Source organism: Hoplias malabaricus, chromosome 3 (genome assembly GCF_029633855.1).
Source record: "Hoplias malabaricus isolate fHopMal1 chromosome 3, fHopMal1.hap1, whole genome shotgun sequence".
Taxonomy (NCBI): Eukaryota; Metazoa; Chordata; class Actinopteri; order Characiformes; family Erythrinidae; genus Hoplias; species Hoplias malabaricus.
The window spans coordinates 42108831-42127500 of record NC_089802.1 but is presented as its reverse complement, the minus strand read 5'-3'; the positions used below and the strand labels follow the sequence as shown (position 1 = coordinate 42127500).

Below are 18670 nucleotides of genomic sequence, written 5' to 3'. Positions count from 1 at the left end.
ATTCAACAGCCAAAATATGAATTAAACACCTGGAATGTGTTGTATTCAAAATGAAACAATGTTCAGAGAAATTACTGAGGTATTTACAGAGTTTGTGAGAATCCACTCCGCTGAAGAAACCGTTAAAAAACCGGATCAAACTGGACGAGAAACAGCGCGGGTTTAATCAGGCGCATGCGCAGGGGCCGTGATTTCACTGAGACGTATTAATCCTCCACACACACACCTGCCAAAGAGGAGGAGGACATTTCTGTTAAAGTTAGACAATCCTGAACTTTGACCATCTACAGCCAACCACTAGAGAAGCTGTACTTTGTAAAATAACCCCATGATCAGAAGAGGAGAGACCTGTCCGGACAGAATGCGGTACAAATGGGCATTGCACTCCACATTCAAAACAGTGGAGAGAGTTTACTGCCCCTCCGCTTCTTCCCCAGACACGAAGCTCGCATGGGTTGCCAGGTTGAAGATAATTCAACCTACGCAATGATGAGTTCAAGCACTTTGGATCTTTCATTCATTATCTCTAACCGCTTATCCAGTTCAGGGTCGCGGTGGGTCCAGAGCCTACCTGGAATCATTGGGCGCAAGGCGGGAATACACCCTGAAGGGGGCGCCAGTCCTTCACAGGGCAACACAGACACACACACAAACACATTCACTCACACCTACAGACACTTTTGAGTCGCCAATCCACCTGCCAACGTGTGTTTTTGGACTGTGGGAGGAAACCGGAGCACACGGAGGAAACCCACGCGGACACGGGGAGAACACACCAACTCCTCACAGACAGTCACCCGGAGCGGGAATCGAACAACCTCCAGGCCCCTGTAGCTGTGTGACTGTGACACTACCTGCTGCGCCACCGTGCCGCCCCACTTTGGATCTTCACATCTTAAAATTAATATGCTATAGTCAACATATTTACACAGAAAAATGTACACAATCTACCTACAGTGACAAAAGTAAAATAAACTGCCGCTGTTTGATGTGTATTTGGCAGCTTAACAGCTTGACAGCTTAACATTTCCACATGAAATTTTTCTTTAGACAAGGATTTTATCTTCTTAAGTGATTACTTACTTTTGTAAGTACTTTTACACTTTAAATATCATTTTAGGAGGCAGCTTCCTGTCTGACTGTTCTCTTCCACCTTAAATAAGTTAGATATTTTCATATAGATTAATATTAATTAGAGTGTAAGACAAATATAAGTCCTAACTAAACAATTAATTCTATGACATTTTGACTGGACACCTGATAATTTAATGTCTTTTAGACACTTAGACCAATAATATTCTTTCACTTCAGATCTTACTGTAATAAATGAACAATTTAATATAAAAGTTATTTTAAATGGGTACATCATTCATTCATTCATTCATTATCTGTAAGCGCTACTGACAGACACTGTCCATCCTGATGGCAATTGGATCAATAAATGTCTGACAACAAAAATGTTTTGTCTGACTGACTACAGTCGAAAAGGATTTACAAGAGCATACTAACCCCCAAGCCCCTGCACTCCTTATTTTGATTTCAAAAAGTTGGCAACACTGCACAGAAGGTGTAGTTTCCTGATAGTGAGTGTCATTCCAAGACAAAAATAAAGAAAAAGATATAGCCGCAAGCGGCAATGAGATGGTCCTAACACAAATGGGCCTAATCTGGACCCTTGACCAGTCTGAGCCAACAATGAGGCCTTAGGACACATGGGCCATTTAGGCCAAACAAGGCAAAAATGAATCTAAGATATTGTTATATCTCCAACTAGCAGCTATCATTATGAAATGTCTCATGTACTTAGGAAATGCCCCATAGACACCCTGTAAAAAATTCTTTATGATCGGGCCTTGTTAAGACTTTCAAAGAGCTGCTAAAATCTCAGTGGCCGATGGCAGCCATTGTGTATAGTAATTGTCAACAACAACATGGAATCTGAATAAGTACATCGCTCACTACCCGGAAGTCACGTGTCCATGAGATGTCCATTTAAGCAAGGATCTGCACACTGGGGCCTTAGTGTTGGTGTAAGGAACATCAGCACAGAGAGACCATGAGGACTGGTGAGTGCCGTTTTTAATTATGATAAATATTTATGTTCATATGTTATGACCTTTGGTACAAAGAAATAAGATCTCATGAAGGTAGATGAACAAAGCAATATTTGGACTTAGAGTGCTACCTGCTTGTGAAACAATTCACTACTGTCACATAGTGCTGCTGAGTAGTTAGTTATTCATGTTAGAAATGCACGTACAGACTTTTTAATCATCTACTGCTCTGTGGATATTTAAGTAACATGGACATATGTGGTATCAGAGGAATCCTAAGGACCTGAACTTTAATAATTATTAATAAAATATGAAACTTTCATCACTGTGTGGCATATAGGCCCTCCCAGTAACAGAAATCCAGCATGAACACAGAAACTGCATATAACTTGTAATTGTCTAATTGTAGCACTTCCTTTCGATGGATTTGAGTCATATTATACGTGCTCCTTCGGGGTAAGACTCTACATATGTATGTAAAATTTGGTCTTGATTGGACTTCACCGAACTTTCCAAAAGAACCTGGTTCGGAGCCGCTTTGTTTCTCCATCATTGGTTTCTATCACGGAGCAGGGATTTCAGAAGATGGGCGTAACACCTGCTGCAGAACGTTGAGGGCCTCAACATTCCACCACATCTTATAGATCCGTGTGCTCTGACGTCAAAAAGATCAAAGGAACTTTGATGCGTGTGATGTCAGAAAGGTGAAGAAGGAAAAAAGTGTGCGCTGCTGATGTTTCAGGTCAGTATGAGACAACATCAAGAAGAGCCCACATTCACAATGAGGGAAGAGAGGGAGAATCTTTATCTGAGTGAGTAGACCAGTAAAAATCTGTTTTATTTACAGCAGATACTGAATCAATCAGAGTACTGAATATTCAGAGCAGTTACTGACACATTTGTAATGACTGCTAAACAATTCCTTACAGAAACTGAATATTCATAGTAGCTCATGATTATTTAATATCGATACCTGAGAATATCGTACTATGTACTGAACTAGAAAGGGAACAGTGTGTGTTATTAACTGTTGGTCGGCTCATGAGTTAAATGCTAATTATTTTGTGAAAATCAACTTGAAATGTCTTTGTGGGACATGCTACTGAAGAAATATGAAGTAATAGTTTACTAGAAAAAGAAAGTTCTACAAGGAGCTTTACGTTGGCTTGGAAAAGCCTGGTAATATCACTGAAAATGTACAGTTGTAAAAGTATGGAACAGGATTAGGGTCAAAAATATGTTGAGCTTCTGAAATAATATTCACAAATATATTGTCAGAAAATTTCTCACTGTGGTGGTACCCTCAGGGATACATATTTGTACCTTTAATTAGGGAACATAACTGTACCTTATTTTATTATAATTGTAGATTTTTAAATTGTGTTTATTTCATATGCCCCGTTTCATCTCCAGGACTTGTATTATGTTTTTTATATGACACAGTTCTATAATGAAAGATTACAAACATGTATCTCTCCTGCTGGAGAAGAGAATGTAATGTACCTTTAAGGAACAAAACTGGACTCTTAAACATCGTTGTACCTTTAAAGGTACATTTACACAGTTTGTACCTTTAATGACCAACATTGTACCTCTACTGTACTTTCACAGTCTGCAGTTGTATATCTCTCTTTATGTTCATGTGAAAAAAAGAAAATGCACAAATGTATGTAAATGAGGTCTTCTCATATTTGGGGTTTCTTCATTTAATTAGCCTTCCATTCTTAAGTAATCATTTCACAACTTGTTCGCATTGTCCTATTTCACCTTAAAAGTTGTCACAGTTACATTTGGAGACTATATAATTTAAGGTGGATAGGACAATTAAAAAAAAAAAACCTGACAGGTCTTCCCCTCCTTTGTTCTTCCTAAGTTTTTTGTCTTTCTTTATTTAAGTTCATTAAGGTAGGAGACCTTCTAATCACTAATTAATTATTAGAAATAAGTAATTATTTCCCAAATTCATGTTTTAATTTTCCTGTTCCACCTTAAACAGTGCAGCAGTTATGCTCTGGGTCTGCACTATTTAAGGTGGAAGGATAAAATTCAATCTGAGCATCCAATGCAACCTTAAATAATAAGTAAACTGAATCCTGTGCCACATTAAAGTGACTGTTGCCTTATATTCACTGTTGCATTAAAAGAACAGTAAGTTAGCTTTTCCACCCCAACTTTTTTAATACAATTAATGGTAATTAATGATAGCAAATGGCGAGGCACTTCGTATGTGAAGTGTTGCGAATCTCTTTATATTTCCTCTTGATCTCTGGGGGAGAAAAAGACCACTGCATTTTAATAAGGTTCAGGTAATTGGTGGGAATTCTGTTGAAGATCAGCATTAATCTGTGTTCATTAATCACTGTTATTAATTAATTTCTCTTTAATCCAGTGAACAACCACAGCCCACAGCGGCCACAGCAGGACCAGCCTCTGAGTAAGTGTAGACAATTTCACACAAAGATCACACACAAGAGCCTCCACCTGGCGTTAAGGACGTGGGCGGGATCTCAGGTGCTTGCTACGTTATTCCAGTTACCGTTTCTCAAAAACTGAAATAACTGTCATTCTGTAACAGGTCATCACAGAAAGACGGAGAGAATACTAAAGACGCAGGGTTCTGCTTGTGAAGTGGTGACTAGTTGGAGGCTCTGGTGTTTAAGGTGGATGACAGGGTGTAGAAAGGCAATGGTTGTTACTGCAGGTGGTTGCTAAAGTGTCACTAAACAGCTAAGTTCAGAACAGCTCATTAATGGCCTAGTGGTGTTGAATAATGCGGTTTCAGATCAGTATCAGCCAATATTCAGTGTTCAGTATCAGTATTGCTCCACCAGGAACTATGATAATGACCCAGTGTAACACTGATTATATTTACTCATTTTAAACAGTTAAGCTCGCCATGGAGGTCATGGCTCTGATCCCTGAGGAGATCTACCTCCTCCAAAAGACCAAGAGCCTCCTCAGGGAGCAAGAGACCAGCAGCCGTCTCTTGGGTGCGTAACAGAAACATTCAGCATCATCAGCATCACGATAACACTGCCTTTACCAATGAGTGGATTCATTTTCAAATCAAATGCTGTTTGTGTCTCACACTGACTGTGTTTATTTGCTGTTGTAGCTGAGCTCGAGGCAAATGTGGAGGACCAGCTGTGGGCTGTAGTTCAGCCCCTAAAGAAGCTGCTGAATGGTGAGTAAAATCAGTCACAACCAACTTGTGGGAGAGTTACAGACAGAGCAGTGAAACACTAGGACACTGTTCAGGGTTTTTTAGGTGGTTGTTGGGTGGTTGCCATGGTGATTGAAGTTGTTGCACAGCGGTTTTATCCTGATCCTGTCATCAGGAGATTGTGGGTTTGGACCCTGAAGAAGAAAATGATCTACACAACAGTGTTACACTGTGCAGTTAAAAAACATTCATTTCTCCTAGGATGGAGAGAGCAGGAGGAAGAGAGGGAAAGGAAGGAAGTCACAAAGAAAAAGAAAACTGTTAAAGGAAAAGCAAAGAAGTTGTTTGAGAGAACTAAGAAAGTGGAGGAAATAGAAATTGAGAGAAGAGCAGAAGAAAGAAAGAATGCAAAGAGCAAGAAGGAGAAAGGGAAAGAAAAGAAAGAAGAGGAGAAAGAGAGAGTGAAGAAGATGGAGGAAAGTGAGAAGAGGACAGAGAGAGAAGAGGAAAGAAAGAAAGATTTGATAGGAAAGGAGAGTGAAGAGGAGAGAAAAAGAGAGGAGGAGACAGAAAGAAAAGAATGGGAGAGACAGGGGGCAAGAAGAAAAGAACAACGAGAGAAAACACACAGAAGAAGAAAGAGAGAAATGTATAAGGAACAAGGAGAGAGAATGAATACGGAGAGGTAGAAGTTGGAAGATGGAGAAAGGAAGCCTCATCTGCATCAGCAAAAAAAAAAAAAAAAAAAAAAAACACACACACACACACACACACACACTAACTCACACAAACCATAAAAAACTAAAATAAAAACTAATAAAATGATCTTTTGCTCCTGGTCTTGATTTCACCTTTAACTCACACTTGGCCCTGGGCTGTGGCCTGAGGCTCATGTGCAGCTGCTCCACAGCATCTCACTTCATCTTCTGCTTGATTCTGCAAACTGTGCATGATGTGTCCACCTTAAAACAGAGGAGTTCACTCACTATAACAGAGGTCTACACACTTTTGGAGTAGACAGAGACAGAGAGAGAGACAAACAGACAGAGATGGTAAGTTATACAGACACAGACAGACAGAGAGAGACAAACAGACAGAGATGGTACCATAGAAAGAGATGGACAGAGAGGGTGAGACAGAGACAGAGAGACAGACAGATGTGTGTCGTCTTGCAGGAAGTGTACTGTGTATCTGTGAACTGAGGGAGGGATCTGTTCATCGTCGATGGATTAAAGGCTGCTGCTGATAGTGACTTTGGGAAAGTTGTTAAATGACAGCGCACTAATTACAGTCAGTGTCCACTGTATTCTACACAGAATTATACATTACATCAATTACTTCAAAGCATAAATACAGCAGCACGGGGGAATGTACAAACTCATTCATTCACTCATTCATACATTCACTGTCCAGGGTCGCGGTCCATCGGGAATCACTGGACCCACACACACACACACATGCACACAATACAGCTGAAGAGTTTAACTGGCCCACGACGACCAATACACTTTCCAGGAAACTGTTCATCTAGGAATGCTTGGACCTGACACCCATAATGTGGTGGTGCACCATCTTGCTGGAAAGACTCAGGGAACGTGCCAGCTTCAGTGCATAAAGAGGGAAACGCATCATCACGTAGCAATTTCGCATATCCAGGGGCCTTGAGGTTTCCACTGATGAAGAATGGCCCCAGTATCTTTGTACCCCATATACCACACCATACCATCAAGATGTGCAGCACCTTAAATTACGGCTACTGGAAGCCTGTGCTAGCATTTCTCCTGCGGTGTTGCTATCAGTGCGTGAAGTGGGAGAAGAGGGTTGCATTGACAATCCAACACAATGGGCAGCACTTTGAACACATTTTATAAGTGGTCAGAAACTTGTAAATAACTCATGAAAGAATAACACACATGTTTTTTTGTGAAATTCCCAATACGTTTGATGTGTCACATGACACTCTTCCCATTGAAAAAACAAAAGTTGGATCCAAAATGGCCAACTTCACCATGGTCACCACCCATCTTGAAAAGTTTCCCCCCTCCCATATACTAATGTGCCACAAACAGGAAGTTAATATCACCAACCATTCCCATTTTATTAAGATGTATCGATATAAATGGCCCACACTGTACATCAGAGGGTTCCCACTGGCCTGCAGTAACCCTGGTTCTGGATTATCACTGGCCTGGATTTTAATGTCTTCTCTGGTCCTATCATGATCTGAAGTTGAGGTGGGGAAACCACTAAAATGCCCAGGGCAGAGCTACTCCAGGAGCAAGGGTGGGAAATTATGAGGTACATTTGTATTAGCCATCTCTGTGCCTGTATTACCATGTTAAATAAATTGTTTGAAAATTCCACTTCTGCCTCTTGTTGAAGACCCTTGGAGGTGGCAGTCCACAGATAACAGACTAAGAAAAACACTAATATCAGAAGAGTTTTATACAGAAATATTGATATATTTCTGGAAAATTGTACATATTCAGTAGCCATTTAGGCTACTAACCTTGTACAATGATGTCACTTGGGTAATTACAATTTATCATATAGGTGGAAACAGCTTTCAAAGGCAACCAAATTAATGTTTATTGAAATGAAAATGTAACGTTTATTATGAAAAAGTGTTCACCATAAAATTCATGGTAACAGTACACTGTTATTAAAAACACTTTGAATAAGAGAACATCTGAGAGTTGGCGATGGTAACAGGAGTAATGATAACTGGTGAAAACATTTAAGCTGTACATGAAAAACAGTTGGCCTAGAGGCTATACCTCAATATGATGCATGAACACTTGGCCAAATAAAGTGATCTAGAATTTTATATGATTTTGTAGTCCACAAGATATTGTTTAGAATTAAGTAAAACTGTTGAAAATTAACATAAACAAATGTGTGCAACAGAGTATCCACAATGACAACAATCATACAAATCCCTAACGTTTACAGTGAGACCTGGTCAGCCATACAATATAACAGCATGCTGGCTCAAAGGAAATGTTTGGGACAAATATACTTCCTGTAAAAATACCTGTGACAGTGTTATATTCAACACCCCAATTGGATGGAGTACATTATACTATGTTCATCACCCACACATTAGATTCCAAGACCTTATTCATCTCAGGACTAAAGTCAGGATAGCTGACATACTGCACTGACAACTCCAGTACACAGCCACATGTGTGTGCCACAGGTCTTCTCTGGAATCCTTGAATTTGGGTAAAATCAACTGTGATTTTCTTCTCTAGAAATAGACCAGAACCTGTGCAAAATCGAAGGAACAAGCATAGACTCTGAAAATTAGCATTCCTCAGGTAGGTAGTCAGGTGCCGCTGAATGTCCTTCTGGTTGTCTTTCATTGTTTCTGGGAAGCTGAGTGACTTCAGAAACTTTTTGCCAGTTGGTTGCAAAGCTCCATATACTGCTCTGAGATCCTCAAAGTTCTGAAAAACTGTGCTGAGAATTTTTGTCCACTGATCTATGACGTAGGCAGGCACTTGGATAAGTGTCTTGTGAGCAAGCTCCTGGAGGATTTCCTTTACATTGCATGCAGTTGGTGCTTTTCTGCAGTTCTGATTATCCAAGATCTCAATTAACTCTTCTTGGTCAACACTGTTAAAATCAGATCTCCATGTTTCAAACACTACATACTCTGATTCAGATATGTACTTGAGGAAATTCTCCACTACATCGCTTTTAAACCTACAAAGGCAGCCTGCTCTAACACAATTGGTGCAGTCTTCGTTGGAAGATACTTCTCCCTTGCCCATCCAAATGCAATTATTCGCCCTACACTCTCCCAGTGCTTCTGTCCAAAATTATGCCAAAGGAAAGGAACTTTAAATGTATTTCCAGTTGTGAACTGGTCATAGAACTCATTCCAAATTTCGGAAAGACAGTTCTTCACAACCCCCCCAACACCCCCGTCATCATATGCATGTCCATGTGCTCCATTTGGAAGTACAAGCTGAATTTTAATGTCAGCATCTTGAATTCCATCATCACAGAAATGTCCTATGGGCTCTGGCAGTACCTGCCCTCTATGGACAATCAATATTCTCTCTACTCTCCCACTAGATGACATATCTTCTTCCTCAACAGGCTGTGTGTCATCCACATTTTGTTGCCCACTTCCAGAGAAGTCTCCTATAAACACAATGTTGCTGTCCTCAGAAACATGTTCGCTGACAGTACTTAGTTCTTCTGTGGGATATAGGGGAAGGTCATATAGGGGAAAACATCATCATTGATGCTACTTCCAAGAAATATCACGTCTGGGGTGACTTTTTCAAATCCTGCTGATGATGAGGCTGTAGCAACATAAAGAGAAGAAGCAGAAGAGTGATTCTGGGAGACTTCTGTTTCCTTCAAACGAAGAGCCAAATCTCTGCTCTGACTGTTTGAACTGTCACTTCTTTTCTTCTTCAGGTAAAACCTCAGAAGAGAGAGCTTTGTGTCACTGTACAGTTGTATAACTGTGATTGCATCATCAGCTGCAACCTCTTGGTAATCTTTGAGATCAAGCTCAAAATCTGTTACGGGCCCAAGAATATGTTTCCCATTTGGAAAAAAGAGGTTGATGGCTTGGTCTATCAAATTTTTTATTTTATTTTTGAGCTTCCTTTAAAACATGTACACTTCATGTTCCCCCTCGACGTTTTGTCCTTACTTGCTTAAAAATCTCTTTTTCATCATCATAGTTCATCCACCCTATTTCTACCTTTCTCGTGGTCTTCAGGGCATTCTTTTTTGGAGTTGGTTGACAATTCTCCCCTGGGTTCGTGCTGCTGTCTCCTTCATCAGAAAGTTTTCTTCTGGATAATCTGTTTTTTAGGCGATCAAAAAGCTTTGCTTTCCCAGTTTAGTGGTGATTACTTTCCTTGCGCATACAAAATCCCATTACAGCTAGACGATCACCATATGACAGTAAATAAGCCTTCAGCTGCTCATCTGTCATCAGCTGTATGGTCCTCCTATCAATCTAAACATGGATAATGGAACACTTATTAGAAATACATATTTAGGATAGATAACATTTGATGATTTGTTTTAGCATTTGAACATTTGTTGATGACAGTTTTTAATTAGAATATATTTTTAAACAGTACCTTCTCATGCTTCAGGGCTTCTATTGTTTCCTCAGGAACATTTCTTTCCCTCAAGAACTGACTCAAGTCATCCATCCTGTAACCATCCATGAAAGCAAGTTATTGTATAGTTATTCATAAATATATATGAATATGAGTAGTGATTTTATGTTTATTTGTGGTTATCGTCCTGTACATGGTTTGGCTAATCACTGTTACATTATGTTATGCCACCTAGTGACAGAATGGGAATCTGAATCTGAAAACTTAAAAAAAAAAAAAAAATTCATACCAAAAATAACTGTGTGGACAATTAATTATTTATCAAAATGTATTTTAGATTTAATAATTTTGTGAACAAGAATATACTGAAATTCTGTTGTAATTTTTACTTTTACTGTTTTAAACATAAAAAATCAGATATTTGTTTTATTCTAAAATAATTATCTATGAAATAGTTTTAATAGATTTTTTTACTATGAAAAAGTATTTTTTTCAGTAATTTTTTCAGAATCTAAATGGGGATTTTAGATTCTTTTATGGTTCTGTTAATCATTTGGGACAAATCAAACATTTCTTAGATCTTACTATCAACATCCCATTCTATAGTAACATTAATCGTTTGAAAACTTCTCATACTCCTACAACTAAAAATACGGTGTTTTTTATTGTGTGTGTGTGTGTGTGCTTGTTGTATGGAGTAAATATTTTTTATATACTTGATGTATGTTTTATGCACAGTTACAGATCATTAATGAATTAACATTCTAGAAAAATACTAAAAATTTGGCCTGTACAAGAGTAATGGCACCTTTAAAACTGTAGTTGTTATTTTCTCCAATAAGTTGATAATAAAATAATATTAATTAAGCAAGAATGTACTCAAAAACAAGAACCATCAAAATGCCATTTTAAATATGTTCCCTCTAGAGAATGTGTTAACTTTCTGACATTTAAAAATGACAAAATATGGCATTTAAGCAGAACTGTACAAACTTGCATATAGCTTGTGTTTGTATTTATGCTAAAATTATACTGGATATAGGCTACATGTTTCTCACTGAATTACCTGTTCCTTTAGCTGGCGGGATCGTAATAAGCTTCTCCTTGTAAAGATTAACTGTGGGTTGTAACTGTAAACGAAATAAAACCACAAAAAATCATGAATAAAATTAGTAGAATAACTTCTCAATTGAGATACCAGTTTACATATTAATGAAAAATAAGTTAGTGCATTTTTTTATTATTTAATGTGGCGGAAATGTACGGAGCCCCTAAAGGGACTGGGGGGGGAAAAAAAAAAAAAGCACCATTGATTTTGCGTTCACTCGCAAATACATTGCGCTCCATTGCAAATTCTGACTTTAATCTCGGAATCTTGTTTTTTTTTTTTTCAACGCTGTGGCCCTAAAACTCCGTTGTAGTAGTTGCCAGTGCGAATCGTTATCGTACATATGTAAGGAACTGCCACATATCATCAGAGGAAGTTGTAAACAACAAGTTTATATACGTTCGGTAGCATTCTGAAAGTGCTAGTCAGAACGGCATAGTTCCACGTATCTCCATAGTGACAAGTGTATGAGACGTAGGCGGCTTCGTGAAAAAAAAGTAAAAAAGTGTGGACGGCTGGGTTTTTTTATTGTTATTGACTGGGGTAGGGGTCAAGCTAAGAATCTTAACAAAAAACCTTTACCAAGCAAAGACTCTCTTAAAAATCCGGTCATTCAATAACAAGGTGGAGGGTGTAAGGTAGTGGCTTAACACACAGATTTCAGGGCACGCTGCGGACTGATTTTTACAGAGGCGTGGCTCAGCGCGCTCACTCCAGACACGGCTATGGAGCTCGCGAGCCGGTCGCTACACCATGCATTTCGTTTTATCTGGGAATTCTGTTTTTTTAAAGCTACAGTAAAAATGATACCATTTTCTGCCAGAAACATTACCACACACACACACACATATCTTTATATTTCAGTCCAAGATCAAAGTAAAATTCAACGAGCTGCTTCATAGTTCACCTGACACGCACAGCAAGCACATAATCAACAGCAAGCACAGTACTACGGAGCCCACAAAGTATTTGCGAGGGAACGCAAAATCAATAGTGTTTTTTTTATTTTTCCCCCAGTCCTTTAAGGGGCTCCGTAGTTTTTCACTGTGTGTTGAGATTGTGTCTGTACTATGATTTGTTTGTGTCAGGGAGCGTTACTTTAAGGGGAACAGCGCTGGCCTCCTCCCTAAGTCCATGGCTGAGGTGCCCTTGTGCAAGGTGCCAAACCCACAACTGCCCCATGGGTGGTGGGAATAGCTGCCCACATCTGTCTGTGTGTGTGTTCAATGGCCCAGTGCACTAAAGCATGTTTGTTTACTGCCACAGAAGTTCTACTAAATATCTTCTATTTTATTACAGTTCACCGACTCACTTTTGAATTCCTGATGACAACTCTATAAAAATCAGCCTAAACTCTAATCTGAAACATCACTCCAACCACAATCCAAACCTTAAAGCAACTCTACATTAGTTTAATCTCAGAATTATAGCTTTAAATCATCATGATGCTCCACTGGAAAAAAGAGACTCTGATGTTACCACTCCAGGCTCAGCACTTCAGAAACTTTACTATGTGACTTTTGAGCAGGGTAGGAACCATGGGTTTTGGAAACCACAACAATGACAAGGCTAATGTTAAGCATTGTTTATTCATCATGTATTTGAACATTTTTTGGGGGGCAGGGTGGGGAGGACTGAACATATCTCCTCGCCCCAGACCATGGGGTATTTTTGCAAGCTGCCGTTGTGAATCAGACAAAAACAAACGTGGTCGATACTGTAGCTTGGAGAGTTTATACATGGACGAGTTTGTGCCGGACATCTGCATTTCTCCATCAGAAAATTCTCTCTGGCTAATCGGTGCTCTGCAATGTTTACATACAGTTTAGACCCCACCTAGGCTCAGGTGGAACTGCATGTGAGCAAGGACTAAAAACGTACCATCTTCCAGGAACAAATGGTGCTCAAGTCGAAAAGTCACCATAACACTAACCCTACAACACAGCTACTGGTCCCACGTGTAAGAGAAGTCTCCTTAATGAGAGTGTAAACAGGCTTTGAGCCCCACAATGTTATATATCCCTGATTCATACACACTTCATCTGTCAGTCATCTCTGGAGACTCCCACTACCTCCCCCTGCTGCATGTGACCTAGTGTAGACTCACCTGAGCTTTGGGGAAGGTAGAGAATCAGTTTGTTCAATTCTCCACAGCTCTCTCTCGCTCTCTTTCTCTCTCTCTTTCTTTATTTCTTTCTCTCTCTCTAATAACTACAGGCTAAAAAGATAAACAACACTCAACATCCTTATCCGCCCAAGGTTAATTTGCAGAGTCTAACACATTCCTTACAGGTGTAACATCATCCTAACAGCCTTTTCTCTAAATATAAGCAGAAGGTGTTCTTCCTTTCCTTAAGACTGAGCACAGAGAGCCTCCAGGGAGCTGCTAAATGAGAGCTCACACAGGTGTTTCGAATTACTCTGATTATGATTTAGAGACTGGTCTCTGCCTCCATCTGGTGGCAGGATGAGTTAGGGGTGGGTGGATATGTGTATCTCTCTCTCTCTCTCTCTCTCTCTCTCTCTCTCTCTCTCTCTCTCTATATATATATATATATATATATATATATATATATATACCACAAATAAATTAAAATATGTATATTTTCGTAATACAAAACTAGTAAATATTGCAAACATTGTTATTGTTTTTACTCAACGGTGCCTCAGGTTTCCTAATTATCAAAAAGCTATGTATTGGTATGTGTCCTCCAAGACTACAACCACATATTATTAACTTACTACCAACACTGTAATTGAAGTTAAACATGCTACACATTAAACATGCTGCAATATTGCAGTGAAAGAATGGAATATGTCTCTTTATCAGTTTTGTCACATCAGCTTTATACAGTACCTGTGGACAGAATGACCCTGATGTGTTTTGGACCAGATCCTGCCCATTGATCCTTCACTCCATTGCTTTGAGCCTCTAGGACTAACTTCCTGGGGAAGATGATGAATGATAACAAGACTAGACACAATTTGTTTTCTCTGTGCTTTTAGTCACATAAAATTGAAATGGTCAACATTTGTATTCCTTCTATTTTTTGATCATGTGAAGCCTTTAATGTCATTATACTGTAGCTGTGATATTTTCCTTAGAAACAAAATGTGAAAACTAATTTGTAATGGTAAACTAAAAAAAAACATCCTTACAGACAGAGAAGTTACAGGACCTCTGTACATAACTTGTTGATTTAAAAGGAACAAATTCTACCTCTTTTCCACAAGTAAACACAGCTCTGGAGTCTTAAAGAAGCATCTATGATATTCATTGGGTAAATACCACAAGAATAAAACAACACAGCACTTTTCTTACCCTGTCTAAATAGACCTCTTCTGACCAACAGGTTCAAGCTTCTGTTGAGAATGAGCAAGTTGCCCAAGATGCATGAGGAACAGAAACACTGGTTTTTAGTCATTTTCACATTGTTCACTTTCTTTGATTTCTGCTGTTTTCTCTGCTTGCGGAACTTTTTTTGGGCAGCCGTGGCCTAATGGTCTGAAGAGAGCTTAGGACTGAAAAGATGTTGGCTCGATTACCATGACCGGCAGGATAATTGGCGACGGTGAGAGTGAATGAACAGCACTGTCCTGATCCGTCAATCTGCTGCTGAGGAGCCCTTGAGCAAGCTGCTTAAACCACAAGGCACCAGGGATGGCTGCCCACCACTCTGGGTGTGTGTTCACAGCCCCTAGTGTGTGTGTGTGTGTGTTTTGGGGTGGTACGAATGGGTGGGTTTGCCCAGGGCATCACACAAACTAGTGTGGCCAATGGGCCAGGTTATATGTACTGCATAGCTGTAACCCCTCCTTAACCCTGGAAATTACACATATTATTGTGTGAATTTTTTTAGATTATATCTAAGGATTTTAAGCTTCCATACTCACATCCTGCACAGGAAAAATAAAAGTCCAATATCTAAACATGAAGCACAGGAGAAAAAAGATTTGTGACAGCCATGGAATGTTATTTTTAAAGGTTTCAGTTATTAAATTTAAATAAAATAGGATAAAACCAGTATCATATATCATGAAAATATGATCCTTTCCCTGGGCGTTGTAATCCAAGCACTATCCTCTGGCCCTTTACATAGAAACTGGCCCTAGGCCTAGGCCTCATGTTTTTAATATGAGTATAAAGAATGTTCCAAACACATGGACAGGTGGCATCTCGCTACTATGGCCATTGTTAGGGGTTGGATAAGGTCCAGAGCTAGACAAATTTCCAAAACTTTTGATCTTGTAGGGTGTTCCAAGTATGCAGTGTTTAGTGTCTACAACAGGGTTGTGGGTGCCCTAGGCTCACTGATACGTGAGGGAACAAAAGCCCTGTTAAACCACCTGGTTTAAACCCACAGAAGAGCCAATGTGGTACAAACTGCTAAAAAAAGTTAATGCAATTTTGACAGAAAGGTGTCAGGACAAAGGGTATTACATTCATTATCTGTAAGTGCTTATCCAGTTCAGGGTCAAGATGGGTCCAGAACCTACCTGGAATCATTGGACGCAAGGCAGGAATACACACTGGAGGGGGTGTTAGTCCTTCACAGGGCAACACACACACTCACTCACTCATGTGTTTTTGGAAGAAACCGGAGCACCCGGAGGAAACCCACATGGACACAGGGAGAACACACCACACTCCTCACAGACAGTCACCCGGAGGAAACCCACACGGACACAGAGAGAACACACCACACTCCTCACAGACAGTAATCCGGAGGAAACCCACGCGGACACAGGGAGAACACACTACACTCCTCACAGACAGTCACCCAGAGGAAACCCACGCAGACACAGGGAGAACACACCACACTCCTCACAGACTGTCACCCGGAGGAAACCCACGCGGACACAGGGAGAACACACCACACTCCTCACAGACAGTCACCCAGAGGAAACCCACGCGGACACAGGGAGAACACACCACACTCCTCACACACAGTCACCCGGAGGAAACCCTCGCGGACACAGGGAGAACACACCACACTCCTCACAGACAGTCACCCGGAGGAAACCCACACGGACACAGAGAGAACACACCACACTCCTCACAGACAGTAATCCGGAGGAAACCCACGCGGACACAGGGAGAACACACTACACTCCTCACAGACAGTCACCCGGAGGAAACCCACGCAGACACAGGGAGAACACACCACACTCCTCACAAACAGTCACCCGGAGGAAACCCACGCAGACACAGGGAGAACACACCACACTCCTCACAAACAGTCACCCGGAGGAAACCCACGCAGACACAGGGAGAACACACCACACTCCTCACAGACAGTAATCCGGAGGAAACCCACGCGGACACAGGGAGAACACACTACACTCCTCACAGACAGTCACCCAGAGGAAACCCACGCAGACACAGGGAGAACACACCACACTCCTCACAGACTGTCACCCGGAGGAAACCCACGCGGACACAGGGAGAACACACCACACTCCTCACAGACAGTCACCCAGAGGAAACCCACGCGGACACAGGGAGAACACACCACACTCCTCACACACAGTCACCCGGAGGAAACCCTCGCGGACACAGGGAGAACACACCACACTCCTCACAGACAGTCACCCGGAGGAAACCCACACGGACACAGAGAGAACACACCACACTCCTCACAGACAGTAATCCGGAGGAAACCCACGCGGACACAGGGAGAACACACCACACTCCTCACAGACAGTCACCCGGAGGAAACCCACGCAGACACAGGGAGAACACACCACACTCCTCACAAACAGTCACCCGGAGGAAACCCACGCAGACACAGGGAGAACACACCACACTCCTCACAGACAGTCACCCGGAGGAAACCCACGCAGACACAGGGAGAACACACCACACTCCTCACAGACTGTCACCCGGAGGAAACCCACGCGGACACAGAGAGAACACAACACACTCCTCACAGACAGTCACCCAGAGGAAACCCACGCGGACACAGGGAGAACACACCACACTCCTCACAGACAGTCACCCGGAGGAAACCCTCGCGGACACGGAGAACACACCACACTCCTCACTGACAGTCACCCGGAGGAAACCTATACAGACACAAGGAGAACACACCACACTCCTCACAGACAGTCACCCGGAGCAGGACTCGAACTGGAGCTGTGTGACCTTGACACCTACCTGCTGCACCACCGTGCCACCCAGTGCGTTACAGTTTGCTGCATATGGGGCTTACTAACCATGCCAACAGTTTTTGGTAGGTCCTCACTACTGGTAGGTCCTCACTACTGCAAATCAGGAACTCCCTAAAAGCCCTGAAGTTTTGAAGAATTTCTATGAAAATATAGTAACCATCACAAATTGGCCCTTGTCAAGGACGATCATATCGTTACACTTGCTCGTTTTCCTGCTTTCAACAACAATATCAATAATTGGCTTCTCAGTTGTTGCATAATATACCCATGGTAACAAGATACACAATGTTATTCACTTCACTTGTCAGTGGTTTTAATATTGTGGCTGATTGTTGTATGGTAATTCAACACCAAATATGACAGAAACATTTTTATTAACATCTTTATTGAATATAAACCATGTAATGCACCCTGTGATCTGTCCATAGATGTAGAAAAGTTTGTTGTTATTCACCAGCAGCACAGTAAGATGTTGGACCTAGTTGTTTTTCTTTAATCAAGCCTCCATTGAGATTCTGAGAATACCCAGTACCTCACCATCATGTTTCATTTTGCAGTACCAAGAAAATTAACAGCAGAAGCAGTGTGAATGCTATATATACTTTCCATCCATATTAAAGCTTACTGTCAGAATTAATGATTCCATTTCATAATTCTTTAATCCAGTATCACCACTCATGCATTTACAATGGTTAAAAGAGTTGCAATGTATTTTATTTATTTACTCAAACCTGGTGACTACCAAGTACTGCTTAAGTGAGCACCAAATAATTTTCAATAAACATCAGATCATATTTAGTGAGTGTTAGATTCAGTTGAGTGTGTAAAAGATAAAATTAGGTGAGTTCTGAATATTTATAGGTGCTCACTTGAGATTAATTGGTGCTCACCATATATACTTCAAGTTCAAGAGTTCAAGAAGTTTATTGTCATTTCAGCAGTATACAGTGTTTACAGTACACAGCGAAACGAAATAGCATTCCTCCAGGACCAAGGTGCTACATAGGACAATACACAACATTAAAGTGCAACTAGTGCAAAGCTAGTGCAAACATAAAACAGTGCACACACATTAAAG

The 18670-nt window shown here is 40.8% G+C and overlaps 1 protein-coding gene and 1 long non-coding RNA gene across 2 annotated transcripts; one reads left to right on the top strand and one right to left on the bottom strand.

The window, feature by feature from the left end:
* Nucleotides 1-2806: 2806 nt before the first annotated feature.
* LOC136691459 (uncharacterized) lies at nt 2807-5906 on the top strand. Its single transcript, XM_066664018.1, has 5 exons — nt 2807-2866; nt 4444-4488; nt 4940-5044; nt 5170-5238; nt 5479-5906. Exons 1-5 carry the CDS (start codon nt 2836-2838, stop codon nt 5904-5906), a joined length of 678 nt encoding a protein of 225 aa, XP_066520115.1. The 5' UTR covers nt 2807-2835.
* Nucleotides 5907-7951: 2045 nt separating this feature from the next.
* Nucleotides 7952-13763, bottom strand: LOC136692829 (uncharacterized). The gene is made up of 4 exons (XR_010801989.1): nt 13529-13763; nt 11380-11443; nt 10332-10407; nt 7952-10204 (listed from the first exon to the last, which is right to left on the bottom strand). It is a non-coding gene; the product is annotated as an uncharacterized lncRNA (long non-coding RNA).
* Nucleotides 13764-18670: the final 4907 nt, after the last annotated feature.